This window comes from Monopterus albus, unplaced genomic scaffold (assembly GCF_001952655.1).
Source record: "Monopterus albus unplaced genomic scaffold, M_albus_1.0 scaffold6.1, whole genome shotgun sequence".
Taxonomy (NCBI): Eukaryota; Metazoa; Chordata; class Actinopteri; order Synbranchiformes; family Synbranchidae; genus Monopterus; species Monopterus albus.
Window position 1 is genome coordinate 6,499,469 of NW_018127886.1, and position 18,594 is coordinate 6,518,062.

At 39.7% G+C, this 18,594-nt stretch overlaps 1 protein-coding gene across 1 annotated transcript in view; it reads left to right on the top strand.

Annotated features, from left to right (window-relative positions):
- The window catches only part of ubr4 (ubiquitin protein ligase E3 component n-recognin 4), a 56,831-nt gene that overhangs the window by 9,626 nt on the left and 28,611 nt on the right, over nucleotides 1-18,594 (top strand). Inside the window, 30 exon segments of the mRNA XM_020619566.1 lie at nucleotides 3,571-3,758; nucleotides 3,933-4,089; nucleotides 4,238-4,323; nucleotides 4,424-4,593; nucleotides 4,919-5,198; nucleotides 5,896-6,028; nucleotides 6,254-6,333; nucleotides 6,415-6,543; nucleotides 6,924-7,106; nucleotides 7,380-7,502; nucleotides 7,605-7,834; nucleotides 8,300-8,418; nucleotides 8,516-8,613; nucleotides 9,100-9,257; nucleotides 9,386-9,592; nucleotides 9,806-9,907; nucleotides 9,991-10,091; nucleotides 10,680-11,067; nucleotides 11,229-11,292; nucleotides 11,675-11,866; nucleotides 12,138-12,208; nucleotides 13,287-13,434; nucleotides 14,248-14,481; nucleotides 14,626-14,796; nucleotides 14,942-15,124; nucleotides 15,430-15,588; nucleotides 16,832-16,984; nucleotides 17,112-17,339; nucleotides 17,584-17,741; nucleotides 17,851-18,025. Coding sequence (XP_020475222.1) covers nucleotides 3,571-3,758; nucleotides 3,933-4,089; nucleotides 4,238-4,323; nucleotides 4,424-4,593; nucleotides 4,919-5,198; nucleotides 5,896-6,028; nucleotides 6,254-6,333; nucleotides 6,415-6,543; nucleotides 6,924-7,106; nucleotides 7,380-7,502; nucleotides 7,605-7,834; nucleotides 8,300-8,418; nucleotides 8,516-8,613; nucleotides 9,100-9,257; nucleotides 9,386-9,592; nucleotides 9,806-9,907; nucleotides 9,991-10,091; nucleotides 10,680-11,067; nucleotides 11,229-11,292; nucleotides 11,675-11,866; nucleotides 12,138-12,208; nucleotides 13,287-13,434; nucleotides 14,248-14,481; nucleotides 14,626-14,796; nucleotides 14,942-15,124; nucleotides 15,430-15,588; nucleotides 16,832-16,984; nucleotides 17,112-17,339; nucleotides 17,584-17,741; nucleotides 17,851-18,025 — 4,868 coding nt within the window.

Below are 18,594 nucleotides of genomic sequence, written 5' to 3' on the forward strand. Positions count from 1 at the left end.
TACATATAGAATGCATTGCAACAAAATGGGCTTCCAGAAAAGAGCACAGCTGGCTAATTGGCTAAGTGCAATATAAATTTAAACACTGTTAAAGGATAAGGCTGGTCATTTTCAATTTTAACATTTTCAACACTCACATACTAAAACCTGCAATTATTGCTTCTACTCATTGTTAATGTCTGTCACGCATGTATTAGGTTCTTTGCCTGTGCCACTGTTGTTAAAAACAATTAAAAATACATACCTGTGTTGTAATGAGGAAAGTCCAGTGCAACTATGTGTTTCCTTGATCAGCAGTGGAGGTCTATGGCTCAGACGAATAAGATAAGCCAGAACTGACAGACATTAACCATGAGCAGAGACAATTCATTGTTGGTTTTAGTCTCTGTATGAGGAGTGTTGTACTCATCACTTTATGCATAAATTGACCAGCAAGCTGGTATCTTGAAAGCTTTCCTTAATGCCTTCAAGGTGTGCTTTAGATTTCTCCCCATCACTGTGTGGACACAGGTGCTGAACACAGAGTTGTTTGTGTTTGAGCTAGTGTCAGTGCTGTGCTGTGTCAGTGAAGCAGTGAAACAGGTGTGCTGTCAGTGGATCGGGCAGGTTATTGCAGCAGTGAGAAGGGTCACCACATACACATGTGCACAGTAATGTAATTAAAATTTTTGTCCCTTCATCACACAGTGACAGTGTAGTTGACAGTGTCTACTATTTCAGCAGAGAGAAGACAGGAGAAGACAAGTGCAGCTTGTGTCTCAGGTCAGCAGTTTTCTGTCCTCAGGTCAAAGACTTGGTGTCCACTTCACTGTCCTAGATTCATTTTGTTATTGTATGTCTCACTTTTTAGGCTTTAAGCTGTAACCCTAATATCTTAGAAAGTGACAGTGCCACAGATGACGAAGCTTTGGCAATACAGCCAAAAAGCCTGAAAGGTGATTTGTGTTGCAAAGACATGAGTTGCATTTTATGTTGTTGTCAGAGGTTCATCTGTGGCTCTGTATGGTTCAAAGGATAATACCAGTGGTGTTGACATATGGGTGTTCATGATTGTTTTTACAAGCATTAAAAGATGATATCTCTTCAGATACATAGCTGCAGACTAAGACTGTATTTAAATTTAAACCATTTTTTAAATATTGTCAGTAGTAAGGTAAATATTTAAAATGATTGTGATATTGGCTTTGTGGTCATATTAGATCTGATCTTACTAAGTTTGTCTTTAGTCATCATATTCTTTTTACTTGTCAGACATGTCTGAAAAGGTCTTGAATATGAAAAAAATGTAAGACCAGTGTCAAAACAGTGGTAATATCCTTGAATATGAAAAATTCAAATTGTGCTTGTAAAGTATGGGCTTAAACACACAGTGCTACAGTTTGCTTTCACTCAGTTATCTCTGTATGTTGCATGCAACTGTGAATATCAACTTAAAGTGATATTCTTTTAAAACTTTAAAGTTGCTTCTTGTTTTTCTATTTGAAATATTGATTCATATCTACTGAAATGGGTAGCTTTGAGGGGCCACAACCCCCAAGTATAGGTGTAAGGGTTCGGTATGCTGTCAGTTGCATGTGAGATGTCCAGAGTGAGAGCTGTTGAGTGTGAAAAAATTCACAAGCAACCAGCTGAGCACTGCTGTATTGGAGTTTTCCTGGAGGAAAACATGGTCGCCTCCATGCAGCTACATGTCACTGGGAAGAAAGCTCACACTATTTTCTGTGCCTGTGCAACAGAAACAATTTGCTAGAGTATCTGGCTGTCATGGATTCGCTGATTGGATCCTATTTGGATTTTTCAGATTTTAACTTCTTTTCTCTGAGCTTTTCAGCCACGCTTCTATATACCTTTAAGCATTGTTCTTTATGTAAAGCTGCTGCTTCCTCAGTGTTTTTACATGATAAAGATACCAACAGATAAACAGTAAGCGGGTGGGTGGCGCTGTTCGGAACTGGTTGTAGGTGGTGTTGTGAGGGGAGGTGATGGCTACACAGAACCACAGTGGGCTGTGCTCCACTGCACTGATCGTCTGTCTTGCTCCCTCTTGTTAAACATTTAGGTTACATACAGCTGGTTTTGTTTTAGCTTATACATAACAATTAGCAAACTAGCTAAGCTAATAGCTATGTTTAACACCTCCCAGCAGTGGATGAAACACTGCAGGAAAAGCTTATTTGACAACTTACTCATGGGATTTTCATTTACATATGTGAGCAAAACGCTGGCATTGTAGAGCTCTGAGAAGATAATGGTAGTGTACTTGGTAGCAGAAAACCTAAGACCTGAGACTGATGATTGACTTCATCATATAATCATATCTGCTACCTAATGTCTTACAAGAGCAGAGCTGTCATCTGAGTTGGATTGGGCGGCACATGAGGATGCCACACAAAATTTATAAACCCATGTGTGTCCCCAGGTTTTGAAATCCCATCTCCAAAAGAATTTTGTTCTGCATCCTGTGGGAGGTTGGGCACATAGAATCAAAGTGGGCCATGACAAAAACAAATTATATTCTAGCTGCCATCATGTATGCACTGAATTTATTTATTCTCTGACTTTATTTGGTCTTTATTACTGAAAGAAACAGAGTGGACATTAATTTGGCAGAATAGGGTTTTTACATCTGTTCAGAGAAAATAGTGATTAGCAGTCAAGGGAGAGTGGTTGATCATGTGACAAACCTTGTATTACTACACAAAGATATTATTTAATCCAGTGCTTAAAATGTTTAAAGCTTGTAGAATGAAACAATCATATTTTAACTTAATTAAAGATTATTTGTTCTAGCTAATGCATAATGCTAGGGCATGAAAATAATCTATGGCCTGTGACATGGTGACTCTAACACAATGCCTTCTGTTATGGAATAATGCTGCAAGGCTGTGTTCTCAGTTTCATTGAAAAGCAGCAACACGTGTAGTGACCTGACTCTAACATTTTATTGTTGCCAGTTGCACAATAGCATGATATGAACACATACACAAAGGCAAATCTAAACTCAACATTTCATGCTATTGAAATGCTTCAGATTTTTTCATGGACTTTATTAGGACCCACACCATTAAGGTAGTAAAAAAAAAAAAATGTCCATATCCCTTATTTCAGTGGAAATTCTGGGATTATTTGAGAAAGGATATTAGCCATGAGGATGTGGACTAATGTGGGGCAGCTTTGCTTTTCCCCCGAAACTATGGTGACAGAGAAATATTACAGCATAAGCTCTGTCATTATGATTTTGCTACCTATGGTAAGTCTACTGGAAATAAAAGGAAAATAAATATAAATGGGCTACATCTTATTCTCAGTGATGGCATTTAAAAGTGGATAAATTCTGTTGTGTTATTTAAGTGGATATTCACCAACAGAAACATTTGTTCACTTTTTACTGCAGTGTTTGGCTTGTGTCCACTGTCTGCACACAGTTTTAAATAACATGAACTAGTTTGAAGCTTTTTATATTTTGCCTGTTGATTACACCAATACCTCTCCACTAATATCTTGTAAGTCTTGGAATATTTCTCACCTCCACTCTACGAAATTTAAATAAATAATTTGTCTTTCTCTTAGATGATGACAGTGAACCCATCCTGGGGCTTTGGTTTGAAGAGACAATTTCACCTACCAAAGACAAAGTTGCTCCACCGCCACCACCTCCTCCCCCACCCTTGGAGACCTCTCCCAGACTGAAGAGCCCCAGCAAGCAGAATTCAAGTGAGAATGGCAACATTTTAGCAGGCCGCAAGGACCCAGAACTGGTGAGGACTTCTTTTTTTGTACCTGACAACATGGAATAATGGTGCTGCATCAAGTTTAGAATAAACACCACATGCATTTTTCACAGTGCTAGCCTACCTGTCATTGTGTGTCTAGAAAGAGCTTATTAAAGTTTTTGGGTCCTAACATGATGATCCAAACCACTCTTCTTGTAGTTCCTCAGTTTAGCCTCCAGTATTCTGAACTTCATCACTGCCTCAATGCTCAAGTCCAGGAACAACTTCATCCGCAACTACCTGAGCGTGTCTCTTACAGAGCAACATATGGCTACACTAGCCAGCATCATCAAAGATGTGGACAAAGATGTCAGAGGTATGGCTGAAATAAAATTACTGTTATTTAAGCAAATTAACTCAAATATTTATCCACATTTGTTGAACTGGTAATTATTGATGAATATAGCACATAATTTGTAGACAGCAAACATACCACTAGGTCTAATGTATTTTTTCCCTGTCAGGCTCTTCAGATGAAGTGTTTTCTTTAGCTTTGTATCACTTTAACCACACCCTGGTAACCTCAGATCTTCCATCCCTGGCTCTGCAGGTAAGTGGAATAACTTATTTACTAACAGGAAGAGACTTAAAATGGTAAAAATTGTTTAGTTAGTGTCTGTCTTATTATTTTCTCTCTCTTCGATTTCCAGAACACCCTCCTTCAGCAGTTAGGTGTTGCACCATTTTCAGAGGGACCCTGGCCTCTGTACATTCACCCTCAATCATTATCAGTCCTCTCCAGACTTCTCCTCATATGGCAACATAAAGCAAGTGTACAAGGAGAGCCAGATGTGCCTGAATGTATGAAAGTCTGGGAAAGGTATGAAAACAGTGTTATTCTCATCTGGCTGTTATGTGCAGTGGAGTGGTTTAAATGATCATGATGCTATCACCACAATAGCTGTATCATTTAGTTTTTGGTAAACTACTCAAGCTGTTGTGTCTTTGTCCAGCAATGGTAAAAAATGGAGTTTGAGTGTCCTGCTTCACTTTGACTTCTGTGTTAAGTTATAAGAATGAAAAAGAATGGCCATTTTAAGTTTACCTGCGCGCGTGTGAGCATGTATACCACTTGCTCACATTTTGTTTTCATATTTCTTTTTTCCCCACTTTCTTTTTTGATACTTTTACTTTCCTGTTCTCAGGTTTTTGGGAACATTAAAGCAGCACACTATTCAGGGTTCTGTTCATGCAGAAGATGACCTCAATGTGGAGCACCTCCAACTCCTGCTGCTCCTTTTCCACAACCTGTCGGAGCGAGGGCGTCGGTCAGTCCTCACCCAGGTTACCCAGGCCATTACAGAAGTGGCACAGAGCAGAGACTCCCAGTTGAAGGCTGTGCCCCTCAACTTGGCCCGCCTTCTGCTGGTTTTTGACTACCTGCTGCGCCACTACTCCAAGGCTCCCTTGTACCTTTTTGAACAGGTTAATGCCCAATCTCTAATGATTGTTGTCCTCTCCTAAGTTGCATAGATAAAGCTTTGGTTTAATTCATTTGTAAGGCTTTTTAAAAAAAATCCTTATCAAGTAAAGTATTGTCCAGCAAATCAACATTATTCTCAAACTAAATCTTAGAATAAATGTGTGCGTGTGGCAGTGTTGTAGTCAAGTCACTAAACTCTGAATCGAGTCTCGAGTTCCCGGTGTTTAAGTCCGAGTCACCAAAAAATAAGCCAAGTCGAGTTCCCATTACCCGAGTCTGAGTCATCAAGGTCTACATTAAAAACACTTGACATAGTTGCCACTATTTTAAAAAGGAGTCTATATACCGTGTGTGACACAAGAGCCAATTGCACTCATAAGTGCATGCACACACATTGCTTTGAATTGAACAGTCTGAATATTAGAGTCAATATTGTTGCCAAATTATTATGCCGTATTACAAAAAAAACAACAACAAAACAAGAAGTCCGAGTCCTCATCTCCAGTTTCTGAGTCTGCAACAAAACAAGAAGTCAGAGTCCTCATCTCCAGTTTCTGAGTCTGAATGCAGTCAGTGTTCGAGTCTGAGTCACTAGTGCTGAAGTCCAAGTTTTGTCACAGACTCAAGTCAGAGTTCTGGACTTGAGTACTACAACACTGGTGTGTAGTGTATCTTCTACTTCATGAATCTTATTAACAGGTACAATACAACCTACTCACGGCACCATCCACTGGGCCAAGCTCTGTTCAAGAAGGTGGCAAACGTGGCAGTCTCCCTCTTTACTATGGATTCAAAGAGGTGGAGGAGAACTGGGCTAAACACTGTTCACAAGGTAAGACCAATGAATGGAATTTACTTATTAAAGTCATTGGAGGAATAGAAAAAATCAGATTTACTAGTATTTACATTGCTGGCAGTAATGTCACAGCCTCTTCAGCTTGCACACACACATTACATATTATGTGTACTTGTTTCTTATATGTGAAGAGAATGTGGCTGTTTTCATTGGCAGTAGATGAGAAAGTAACATTGTTTTCATGTATTTCAACCTCTTTAGATTCAAATGTTCAGCCCAAATTCTACTGTGTTCTGTCCCCTGAGGCATCTGAAGATGACATCAGCAGACTAGACAGCAAGGTGAGACTGTGACCTTGTTTAAATGCATCACTTTTCATTCATAATTGTATGTGTGTCTCTTAATGTTTTTTTTCCTGGTAGGTTTTTCCAAAGCTGTTTAGTGGAGCAGTTAAATATGATGAATTGTATGCATGGCTCATCTCCCTCCTGGCAGCAGGCTCTCAGTTTGACACGGCAAGAAGACAAGAGAATAAGCCCATTACTCCTATGGTGAGGACATGAAGACCATGATAACAGTGGTATTACAGGAAACAGTAAAGTACATTAAGCACCTGTTGCTTGTATTACCTTATGTTACAGCTCACTGTAGTTTCATCTTCATTTACACACTATTTAAAATGAATTTGCGAACAGAAAAGTTGATGTTTTTATTGAACTGATGACTACAGTTGTTGATCTTCATGATTAAGCCTTCACTTTCTGAATGTGCATTAAATAAAAGAATTTCAGTGGTCTGATTTCAAAGGTCTTTTAATGTCAAGGACCACCAGAAATGGTTAGGTTTTAATTATTGGTAGCTTAACAGCAGCAGACTTCACCTCTGGCTAACTGAGCACAATGTGGTAAACTAAGTTTGTTACCTCGAACAGGAGGCCTGCTCCCTTCAGTACTATTTCCTTGTACTGTGGAGGATCCTGGGTGTCTTACCACCCTCTAAAGCTTATATGGAACAGCTAAAGACTGGTTGCAGTGACCCCAGTGAGAGTGACATCCTACACACATTGCGATGGTCCTCACGGCTCCGAGTATCTGCCTACGTAAACTGGATCAAGGTCTGTTGATATGTGAATGTACTACAGATTGTCTTATCAGCGTGACAGGTGCCAAAACATACAACTGATTAAAAAAAAAAATTCTAAGCCAAAAAAAAGTCTGTTTCGTGCCCACTTTCCTCACATTTTAATATTTCTACACACCATTATTTTTTTCAAACTAACTTTGTCTGACTTCAAATGTAGACCATATATTGTACACTGTCTTTAATTTTGTAATGTAATATCTTTACCTTTTTTCACTGTAGTTTATTTTGATATACAATTACACAGGAACACTTGGTGAAGCAGGGGATGAAAGCAGAACAAGCAGCTTCTCTGATTGAGATGACAGCTGCTAAGTGCAGTACCGTTAAATACGACGTGGAGCTAGCAGAGGAGTACATTGCCAGACAGGTAACGGTTACACTGTAGTGATTGATGACCTTTGTATCTGTTGTTGTTCAGACTACGTTTTGAACTGAATTGTCACTCTTTGTCCACTTGATTCTGTTGCAGATTTCCACCTTCTGCAGCGTAGACCCGAATGGCATCCTTCCTTTTCATCAGTTGCCCTCTCTGCAAGCCATCTATACCCTAGATGCGGTCATCTCTAAAGTACAGGTTTCCTTAGATGAGCATTTGTCCAAGGTTGCCATTGAAGCTGACTCTCACAAGTCCTCTGAGATCACAAAGAACCTACTGCCAGCCACACTACAACTCACTGACATTTACACAGCCTTTACAAGGTGAGAAGAGATCTCACTAACTACTGCATTTGGCTTGCATCCTAACATTGGGCACACTGTTCTAGGCTTTATCTAGCACGGTTTATCTATCAGCTTGGAATACACGGTTGTGACTGATAAATGTTTTAATCTCACCCCTGACTGAAGGATTTTGAATACACAACCAGTTATTTAAAACATTAGCAGAAACCTCATGGGGATGACATAATTAAGTAGACTTAATTTTAAGTATAGAGTGCCACTGTCTAACAGTAGTCACAGTAGTTGCGAACATTTATAAATCCAATAAGTGAATGACTGTGTTTATACCCTCTTGTTAGTTTACTGTTTAACCTTACCTCTAAACATGCTTAGAACATTAAACCTGCATATCTGCAAATATGTACCTGAAAATAAGAAAGTCACCCATTTATTCTGTAGCCACATATCCTTATCAATTATTCGAACCAAACTTGTTGTAACCAGGTCTTACCTACTAATGAACATCCCAGAGGAAGGAGAGAACAAGCTGACAGATGCCAAGCTTCAAGGTTATGCTGCAGTTCTGTCCATTGGTTCCACCCACTGCAAAGCCAACATGCTGGGTGTGTGAAAGAAGTACTCAAACTATTATGTTCACTTTTACAATGTTTATATACACTCACGGTTTTTACTTGAATTTTTAAAAATGAAACTTCACAGGTCAGAGTATTATGCAGAACTTACCATCGGCTGTACAGACAATATGTGAGACCTGGAACAGCATTAATACCAATGAGTTCCCTAACATTGGCTCATGGGTGAGTAAAGGTGTTTTCTTATAGATAAGTTTGACTTTATCTGTCTCTGTAAGCTCTTTGTAAAGAAAAGTTGGCAGTCTACTCATCATTTAGTTTATTTTTGGCTTTTATTTTAACAGTGTTCTGGTATTAAGCCATTCACTATGAGTTTACCTTGAAGGGTGATAGGTAAATTAAAGTTTTTGTGCCATCCAGAATTAACAAGTTTTCCTAGCTGTGCTTTTGTCAATCTGCACACAGCATTAAGATTTTTAATGTGTCTAATGTATACTTTTATTCATTTATTGTAATGTAATGATTCTTTTTTTTTTTTAAACCTGTTTAAATTTAGACTGTAGGATGTTCAATTGCAGACCTTACTGCAGTAATATGTACCTTTTAAAGCTTTAATCATATTACCTCGCACTACTCAGCACATCATATTAAGAAACAGTTGTATCAGCAATTATGGTCTGGACTCATGGTCTGGTTTGTTTTCTTTCCCAGCGAAATGCATTTACCAATGATACCATTCTGTCAGAGAGCTACATCAGTGCCATCCAAGCAGCTCACCTAGGCACATTGAGTTGTCAGTCCTTACCTCTGGCTTCTTCTCTAAAACATATCCTACTTTCATTAGTTCGCCTCACAGGCGACCTCATTGTGTAAGTGACTGTCTAGTCCTCTTTGAAATCAGAATAATATATAATATAATCAATAGTATTTGAATAATAGTTAATTAATGAAAAGCCCTTAATCACTAGTTAATATAGCTACATGTTTGTCTCCTCAGCACAGAAGAGCTGAATCTTTCGCAGGTTGTGCGCACTCTCCTGCCCCTCCTCCTGGAGAGTAGCACAGAGTGTGTGGCTGAAATCAGCAGCACCTCGTTGGAGCGCATCCTGGGCCCATCAGAGTCGGACGCCTTTCTAGCTCGCATCTACGAGCGCTTGGTGACTGGGTGTTACAACATAATTGCAAGTCACTCAGACCCCAACAGGTACACCATGTCTGATCTGATAATTAAACCTGCTTAAAATAATATATGTGATATTGGTATTTAATCAGTGCTGGTTGGCCTGAACTCACTGAAAATGAGGCCCCACTTTGTAGCGCTTGGCATATTTTTTTGCAGGTTTTTAGTTGCTGTTCTACCCATTTATCTTTTTGCTGGGTGTCACTGCTCTCATAGTCTTTGAACTAATTTTTCTAGTGGATTGGATGAGTCTGTTCTTGAAGAATGCCTTCAGTACCTTGAAAAACAGCTTGAGAGCAGTCAAGTCCGCAAGGCCATGGAAGAGTTTTTTTCATTCAGGTATCTCTTCAACTGATAACCCAAGCTGCATTATTACACATTTATACAGCTACCTCACATAATTTTGTGCTAATTTTTACCAGTGGTGAGCTTGTCCAGATTATGATGGCAACAGCCAATGAAAACCTGTCAGCAAAATTCTGCAACAGGGTTCTGAAATTCTTCACCAAGCTTTTCCAGCTCGGTAAGTGTCCTGTTATCAGAGTTAATTTCAGTCAAAAAAAAAAAAAACTATCTTAAAGGCCACAATATGCTTCAAATTGGCTTATTTGTGCAGAGTGTCACCTGACCACATATAAAGGCAAATGTGTTAGATGCTGTTTAAAAATGGCCACATTTGAAAGTGGAGTGGAAAGCCTGTGGTTACAAAAGATGAGAGGCTAAAATTGCACAAATGGGGATAATGCCACATACATAGCCTCTTCCTGAAGGTTTGCATGGTGTTTCATGGCACTCAATATCATACATGAAAGTTTTGTGAAAAATTTAAAAAGCTTGATAGAGAAGTTCAGACACTGTATGTTTTGTCACCGTTGTACCTTCATAATTTGCTTGTCTAATCATGTGTTTTGGAAAGTTAGAAAAACATCAGACACGGCCTCCTGTATTTTGATGTCAGAAATATGTATTAGAGGGTTCTATCAAGCACTTTAATTGTAGCATATTGATGCCTTTTAAAATATCAAAAAATCTGAAATTTTAATGCTGCAAGCTGTAAATGTATCCGATATCTTTGTAAGCTCGTTGTTCATAATGATATTGTCATCCCCAGCGGAGAAGAACCCAAACCCCAGCTTGCTGTGTCTGTGTGGCTCTCTGGCCCAGCTGGCCTGTGTAGAGCCTTCTCGTCTGCAGTCCTGGCTGACGCGCATGACAGCCGCTCCACCAAAAGACTCAGAGCAGCTGGAGATAGTGCAGGAAAACCGGCAGCTTTTGCAGCTGCTCACCACTCATATTGTGCGTGACAACAGCCAAGTGGGTGAAGGAGTGTGCACCGTCCTCCTCAGCACGCTTATTCCCATGGCAACAAACATGCTGGCCAATGGTGATGGAACAGGTTTTCCTGAACTCATGGTCATCATGGCCACACTTGCCAGTGCTGGGCAGGGGGCTGGCCACCTGCAGCTGCACAGGGCAGCGATTGATTGGCTGACCAGATGGTAAGAAATCAGTTTCACAGACATGGTGTTCACTGATTTATCGTACATCAGGGAATTGTGTGGGGTTTTTTTTTCAGTGCGCAGGCTAAAATCACCAGAAAAGTTGTTTGAATCTTACATTTTTGAATATTTATATAAATTTCTCTAATTTTCCTCTGCAGCAAAAAGTATTTAACACAGAAGAATGTTGTTGAAAAAGTGAGCACAAACCTGTCCCAGGGAAAGGTACGTTCTTATATTTATCTTTATATTGCACTAATTTGTAGATGTGCATTATACCTTTGACTCATTTCCCATTTGCCTGTTCCACATGGAGTCAGAGTTTTGGCTATTAACTGTTGAGTAATTTACACTGAGTTGACAAATTTGTTTTTGCTACACCAGGCTAAAACTAGTGCAGTCTACTTCAACAGTGTTATAGTAACTTCTTCCCTCATGAAGGTGATAATGTTCAGTCTTTGTTCAAAATGTTTTTGACTGATGTGGACTGAACCATATGATAGTACGATGTAATTAGTGGTTGAATTGTATTGTGTTATACTGACATGTATTTCCATCACTCCATTTATATCACTGAGGCTAGGCTAAATTTGTTCCTTCATTTCAGCATGCAAACATCCTGGAATGTTCATGTCACATCATCTCCTATATGGCTGATGTGATGAATGCCTTGCGGCAAAGCAGTGGCCAAGGCACCACAGCACTGCTGATGGAGGGAGAGGAGAAGGCCATGGAAGTGGACTCAGACTGGGTGGAAGATCTTGCATTTGAGGAGGATGACTCTCAGGCAGAGGACTCGGTGAGATCTTACCCCTTTATGTGTATCCTCCTGGAACAGGCCCATGTTCTGTAAATGTGCAGTGTACACACCTGCACATAAAATGCTATGGAATTGTAACTTGATGTAACAACTAGTGCAGAAAAATTATCAATGCATGGATGCCCAAGTTTACATTTTGTTTGTCTTAAATTTCTTGTTTAAGTACAAAAGCCATATTATTATAATGTACAATGAAACCCCCAGAGCTTTAAACCCAGTCCATCTTAATATGCTTGTCATTGTTTAACAGGATGAAGACTCTCTTTGCAACAAACTCTGCACTTTTACCATCACTCAGAAGGAATTCATGAACCAGCACTGGTACAAAAAAGTTTATTGTTCAGTAATTTTAGTTTTTATTTTGAATAGTACCATAGGTTGTTTCTTTTAATTAGGGCTGCACATAAATTGTTTTTCGGCTGTGATTCAGACCCCTATGGAATCAGTCTCATGTGACAGTCATTCTGCCGTGTTAGCATTAGTAAAGAATCAAATGAAGCCCCCCCTTTTCCTCACTAAGGTGCATTAACCAATAACAGGAATATTTTACATCACGTGATGAGTTGTAGACAGGAAAGGAAGACTGAGGCCTTGTCCACACATTCACAGGTATTTTTAAAAACAGAGTTTTTCCCCCACCTTTGTTTAAAAAAAAACAAAAAAACAAAAAAACATTGTCTACATGAAAACCCCAAAGCACAACATCAAGAATATATCAAACCAACATGCTGTGATATATCCCTAACCTAAAGTCATGCTGGCCAATCAGAAAATATTGATGTTGGGTTATGTGTTGTGGGAGAGGTGTTGAGCGTAGAACTGACATGCATATATCATTCTCTGTTCCTCTATGTAGTGGGCAACTAACTGCATGTGAAAGGAGGTTAACAGCCCAATTAGCAGTATTACTAGTTTATCAGGCAATATTGTGCAGTGGCACATGCTACCAAACAAAGGACTTAATGTTGCACACTAATGTCTGGCAAATGAGATTCCGGCACACACTTTGTTTTCCCTGTCCACATGTCAGTACTGAAATTGGAGTTTCTAAACATCTTTACCCTGGCTAGAGTTTTCCAAAAGCTCAGTTTTTAGTGACCTAAAATGCTGTTAGTATGTGGATGAAAGGCCAAAACGTACAGAAAAAGCTGTTTAAAAAAAATAAATAAATAAATAATCTGTGTACATGTGGACAGGGCCCTAGCACTGAGGCAGAAATGCAAGATGTAAATCACTTTGCGGTTACTGGTTAAGCCAGCTTAGCAGGGAAAAGGCAGCGCTCATTGTCTTGTGATATTTGCCCCCAGGTGGTAAAATGCAGTATGGATTGGAGGTATTGATTCTTTACTCAACTGATGTACTATACACAGTTGTGCTCTTTTCCTTTTTAATTCTGCAGGTACCACTGTCACACCTGTAAGATGGTGGATGGGGTAGGTGTGTGCACAGTGTGCGCCAAGGTCTGTCACAAAGACCATGAGATCTCCTATGCCAAATATGGCTCTTTCTTCTGTGACTGCGGTGCCAAAGAGGATGGCAGCTGCCAGGTGAGACCGAATACCTCAGGTCATCATGGGAAGAGAACAACAGCGGTAACTTTGGCTTGCAAGTCATTCCCCCATTGACTTCCATCCAGTCATTTCATTTGGTCAGGGTTATAGCTAGCCCACACATGTGGCCAGAAAAAGAGAAATCATGTTATAAATGTTGTCAGCACTTTCTGTACTGAAAAGGCCAGCTTTCCTAGTTAATCTTAAGTGATAGATTTTGAACATGCATGTGATGACAAACAAACCATCAACCACATTGTCTTCTGTTTACTTTAAGTTTGATAAGAAGTGTGATAGGCTTTTTGCATTCTTTTATGTGTTTGTGATTGCACTGGTTTCTTTTACTATGTCAGTTTTGTGACTATAAAAGCTCATAATAGCTTTATTCACCTTTGTAACTGTACTTTTTCATTTTTTAATTTACTGCATTATGAGATGAACTGTTCCACAAGCTATAGAGGATGTGTTTGGTATTGGCATTCAGAAAGTAAATACAGTTGATAATTGTTCCAGAATGAAGAGTCTCATCATTCTGTGATTTTTTTTTTCCTCTTTTTTTTTGTGGAGGTATTTTGGATCAAGTGCACCTCCATCCATCACAATTTGACTGATTCTTTTGACTATAAACTCCACAATGTGGAGGAGCTAGCAAATTGAAAATGAAATCAAGTTATCCTAATTGTAAAGAACTTAAAGACACACTTATGTGAAAAGCTTGTATTTGATTTGCTTAAGTGTTCAAGTATATGTGAATGAGTATAAGTACTGTTTCTGTTCTCACTGCTATACTTTGCCTTATATTATCTACAGGCCTTGGTCAAGCGCAGCCCCAGCAGTGGGATAGGCTCCACTCTCAAAGAGTCTTCCGCATTCCAAAGCGAACTGCGTATGCCTGAGAGCGCCATCCGCCATCAGAATGCCTCGCCCTCTGACAAGGGCAAGGTCACCATCTGTGATGGAAAACCTGGTGATGAAGACAGACCTAAGAAGAGCAGTGTGTGCAAGAGCATTGAAGGCTGCCAGGAAGAGTTGCTAACACAAGTGGTGAGAGGAAATATGCTTTCCTGTCTGGATTTATCACTCTCTCTGTCTGGTTTTTCTTAAGGCAGAGGCCTTTATGACTTCTTTTTCATACAGTGCACTATACATTGTGTGAACCATGCTTTTGGTCCTCTTTTCCCATGCCAGATGGGATCATCCACTGCAGCAGTCATTCTGGAGATGCTCATGTTTCTCATGGAAGCCATACAGACTAACTTCCAGCAGGCGTCAGCAGTGGGAAGCAGCAGCCGGGCTCAGCAAGCCCTCAATGAACTGCATACTCAGGACAAAAATGTGGAGATGACTGACCAGCTAATGGTATAGTGATTCATTGAGTTTGGAGTGGTTAATAAAATCACTTTACTCCTTAATTATATATTTAATAGTTAACAGATACAGCATTGTGTTGGAAATTCTTTACATTCTGCAGTCTAGTGTTATCTTTTTTGCGTCTTTTCCTTAGGTGCCCACTCTCGGCTCTCAGGAAGGGGCTTTTGAGAATGTGAGGATGAACTACAGTGGCGACCAGGGACAAACCATACGCCAACTCATCAGTGCTCATGTCCTTCGCCGTGTTGCCATGTGTGTCCTGTCCTCACCTCATGGCCGCAGACAGCACCTTGCAGTCAGTCATGAAAAGGGAAAGGTAAGCCTTACAAACCAGTAATTTGAATCACCTCTACAAATTTGAGAGATTTCTTTGTAGAATTACAATTTTTGCGGGACTTAAGATACAGAGTTGCCTCTTTACTGGTAAACCACTGACAAACAAAGTTGCACTTCTGCTGTATAGCTGCAAATAATTTGTATTTCAATGTGCATATCTGTTTGGTGTTATAATTGTGTTAATTATTCAAGTTTTTTTTTTTTCCTCTTTAGCTTCATCACAAATTTGCAATATCTTCTTTGTTCAAACACCCCATAACCTGCTTTCTATCTCCTCTTTGACAGATAACAGTTCTGCAGCTCTCCACTCTCCTGAAGCAAGCTGACTCAAGCAAGAGGAAGCTAACGCTGACCCGTTTGGCATCTGCCCCAGTCCCTTTTACTGTCCTCAGTCTCACAGGCAACCCTTGTAATGAAGATTACTTGGCTGTGTGTGGCCTCAAGGTCAGAAATCAAGACTCGTCTCAATTACAGATTTTTCTTTTCTTTAAAAAAAATATATATATGTGTGTGTGTGTGTGTGTGTGTGTGTGTGTGTGTGTGTATATAATTGTAGCGTTCACATGATGGTCATACAGTTTTTTTTTGTACATTAGTACTGTAGTAACTTGTCTCAGGGTGGGAGTCTCTGGCAAACTCACGATTAGTTCAGAACAATTTTCATGCCATATGATTTGATTCAGTTAAAAAAAGAAGAGCACTATATTTTGACTCTTACCCTAGTGTACTGTCTCATACAACTGATTTTTGTCCTGTGCACAGTTGAGCTAACTGGTTTTGATGAGCATACTGCTATCCAGCAATATGTAAAGTACTAGAAATTATAAGTATATAAGGTTATCAAAATTAGCTTCACCTTTACCAGCTGCAGCATCAAATGTGATGAACAGAGGTCAAAGGTTAGTGTTTATTTGTCATATGCACAGTTAGGAAACACGTTTCCCTGTACAATGAAATTCTTACTTTGCCGTCCACATGACTGCCACATAATACAAGTGAAATATAAAGTAGATGAGCAATAACACACATCTAAATAGGCAGTAAAATCACAAATCTAAGGCACTTTAAAGCAGCAAGTGAAGGGAGCAAATAAAAGTACAACAAGAACACAATATAATGCAAAGAGAATATATGCTACGTGGGAGCTGTGGAGTGTAAATGGCAGTGAGTGTGCAATTGTGAATGTTTAAAATGAGTATGTAGGGTAGGGGTATAAACAGTCCATGCTGGGGGTGGGTGGGGTCCTTGAGGATGGAGGCAGTACCAGATTAGTACCAGATAAAGCCCACGTGTCCTACTAGTTTGACTGAAGTACTTCAATGTGTGTTGCTGAGCTTCTTGTTAATATTTTCGCACCTCCACTATGCTAACGTCACTCTGTTGGTGATGGACTATGAAGTGTTCACACAGTTCTCCACAGTTGTCTTTCAAATGAATTCCTTGTCTGAAGATGAAATAACGTTACAGCCATAGATGTACAACACAATTCTAGCATGTGGGCACTGTCTACTCTTTCTGTGCAACACTGGCTTTGCGGTTGAGATTCACCTTTTTCATTCCATCAACAGTGTGACAAAAATCGATTTTTAGCATTTGTGAATCAATTTAGAATCATAGAAATAAAATGTGATCGTAATGTAAATCAGTTTTTTCTCTACCCTAAATTTGTGTGTAATTTTTTTCACAGGATTGCCATGTCCTAACTTTCAGCAGCACAGGATCTGTGTCAGACCATCTGGTATTGCACCCACAATTGGCTACAGGTAACTTCATCATCAAAGCAATCTGGTTACCAGGCTCGCAGACTGAACTTGCTATCATCACCGCTGACTTTGTCAAGGTATGGTTTAAGACAGTATGCTAATGTTACTATTTCATGATGTGATCAAATCAGTCAAAGGTATTAAACATGATTTATGTTTGTGCTGCTTTTTGCATGCTGAATTGTTGTCTCCCTTGCCAAACAGGTCTATGACTTATCAGTGGATGCCTTGAGTCCCATATACTACTTCCTGCTCCCAAGTTCCAAGATCCGTGATGCTACATTCCTTTTCAATGAAGAGGGGAAGAACATTATTGTCATCATGTCTTCAGCAGGCTACATGTACACCCAGATCATGGATGAATCTAGCAGCGCCCAACACGGCCCTTTCTATGTCACAAATGTATTGGAGATAAACCATGAAGACTTAAAGGTAAAGGGAGATGTATGCTTAGTCAGTAAAAAAATGTGTGATGTGCAGAATTTTATCACAGCAGCAGCAAAGCAAACCTTGTGATTTATTTATTATTTTTTTAAGTTTTCAGTATCACCCTTCAGTGCATTTCTGTGGTCATCTTTTTAGAATGTTTGGTTTAATTTTTTCCATCATGTCCAATATGAAAACGCTGAATGGCAGAAAGCAAATATTAAGATAAGTTATCTCTGTGTGACTCCAGGACAGCAATGGACAGGTAGCCGGGGGTGGTGTGTCCGTCTATTACTCCCATGTGCTTCAGATGCTTTTCTTCAGCTACAGCCAGGGAAAGTCTTTTGCTGCCACAGTGAGTCGTAGCACGACCGAAGTGCAGAGGCTCTTCCCCATCAATATCAAAGGGTAACACTTATTTCATACCATATATAGCCTCCTTACTTCCTGGCCACTGCACTCAGTCTAAGATGTGTAATCTACCTGGAAGAGCTAACTCTAACCCCGTCTTCTTTAGCTCTAATGGCGGCAGCAGTAAGATGTCACCTGCACTGTGCCAGTGGTCCGAGGTTATGAACCACCCAGGCTTGGTGTGCTGTGTGCAGCAAACAACCGGCATACCGCTGGTCATTATGGTCAAACCTGACACCTTCCTCATCCAAGAGATTAAAACTCTGCCAGCCAAAGCTAAGGTAATGGCCATTTACTGTACTGTTGTGGAACAGACACTAAGAGGTCAGATCACTGATAACACATTACCAAAACATAATAATTAAGCATGAAATTGCAGAAGTAGCTATGAAACCCTGTACAGTGGAACCTTGGATTGCGAGTAACCCGGTCTGCGAGTATTTTGCAAAGCAAGCAAAAATTTTAATTTGATAAATGAGCGAGGTCTTGCAGTACGAGTAGTACGTATGCTTTGTGGTTCTCACGCCTCACTTGTATGGTCAAAATCTGTACTGCAGCAATGGCCCCTCATGCCAGCCACGATTTTTTTCAAAGGTAAAGTGCAGGTTAATTTGTTTTGTTTTTACTTTATGCTGTTTTTTGTATTACTGTAATCATTTTTACATGAATAAGTGGTTGTGGAACAAATCATCTGAGTTTCCATTATTTCTTATGGGGAAATTTGTTTTGATATACGAGTGCTTTGGATTACGAGCACGTTGCCGGAACGAATTATACTCACAATCCAATGTTTCAAAACAGTGTTGTCCAGTGGGTTGATTTTACTGCAATTTCCTAAAATTAACATTAA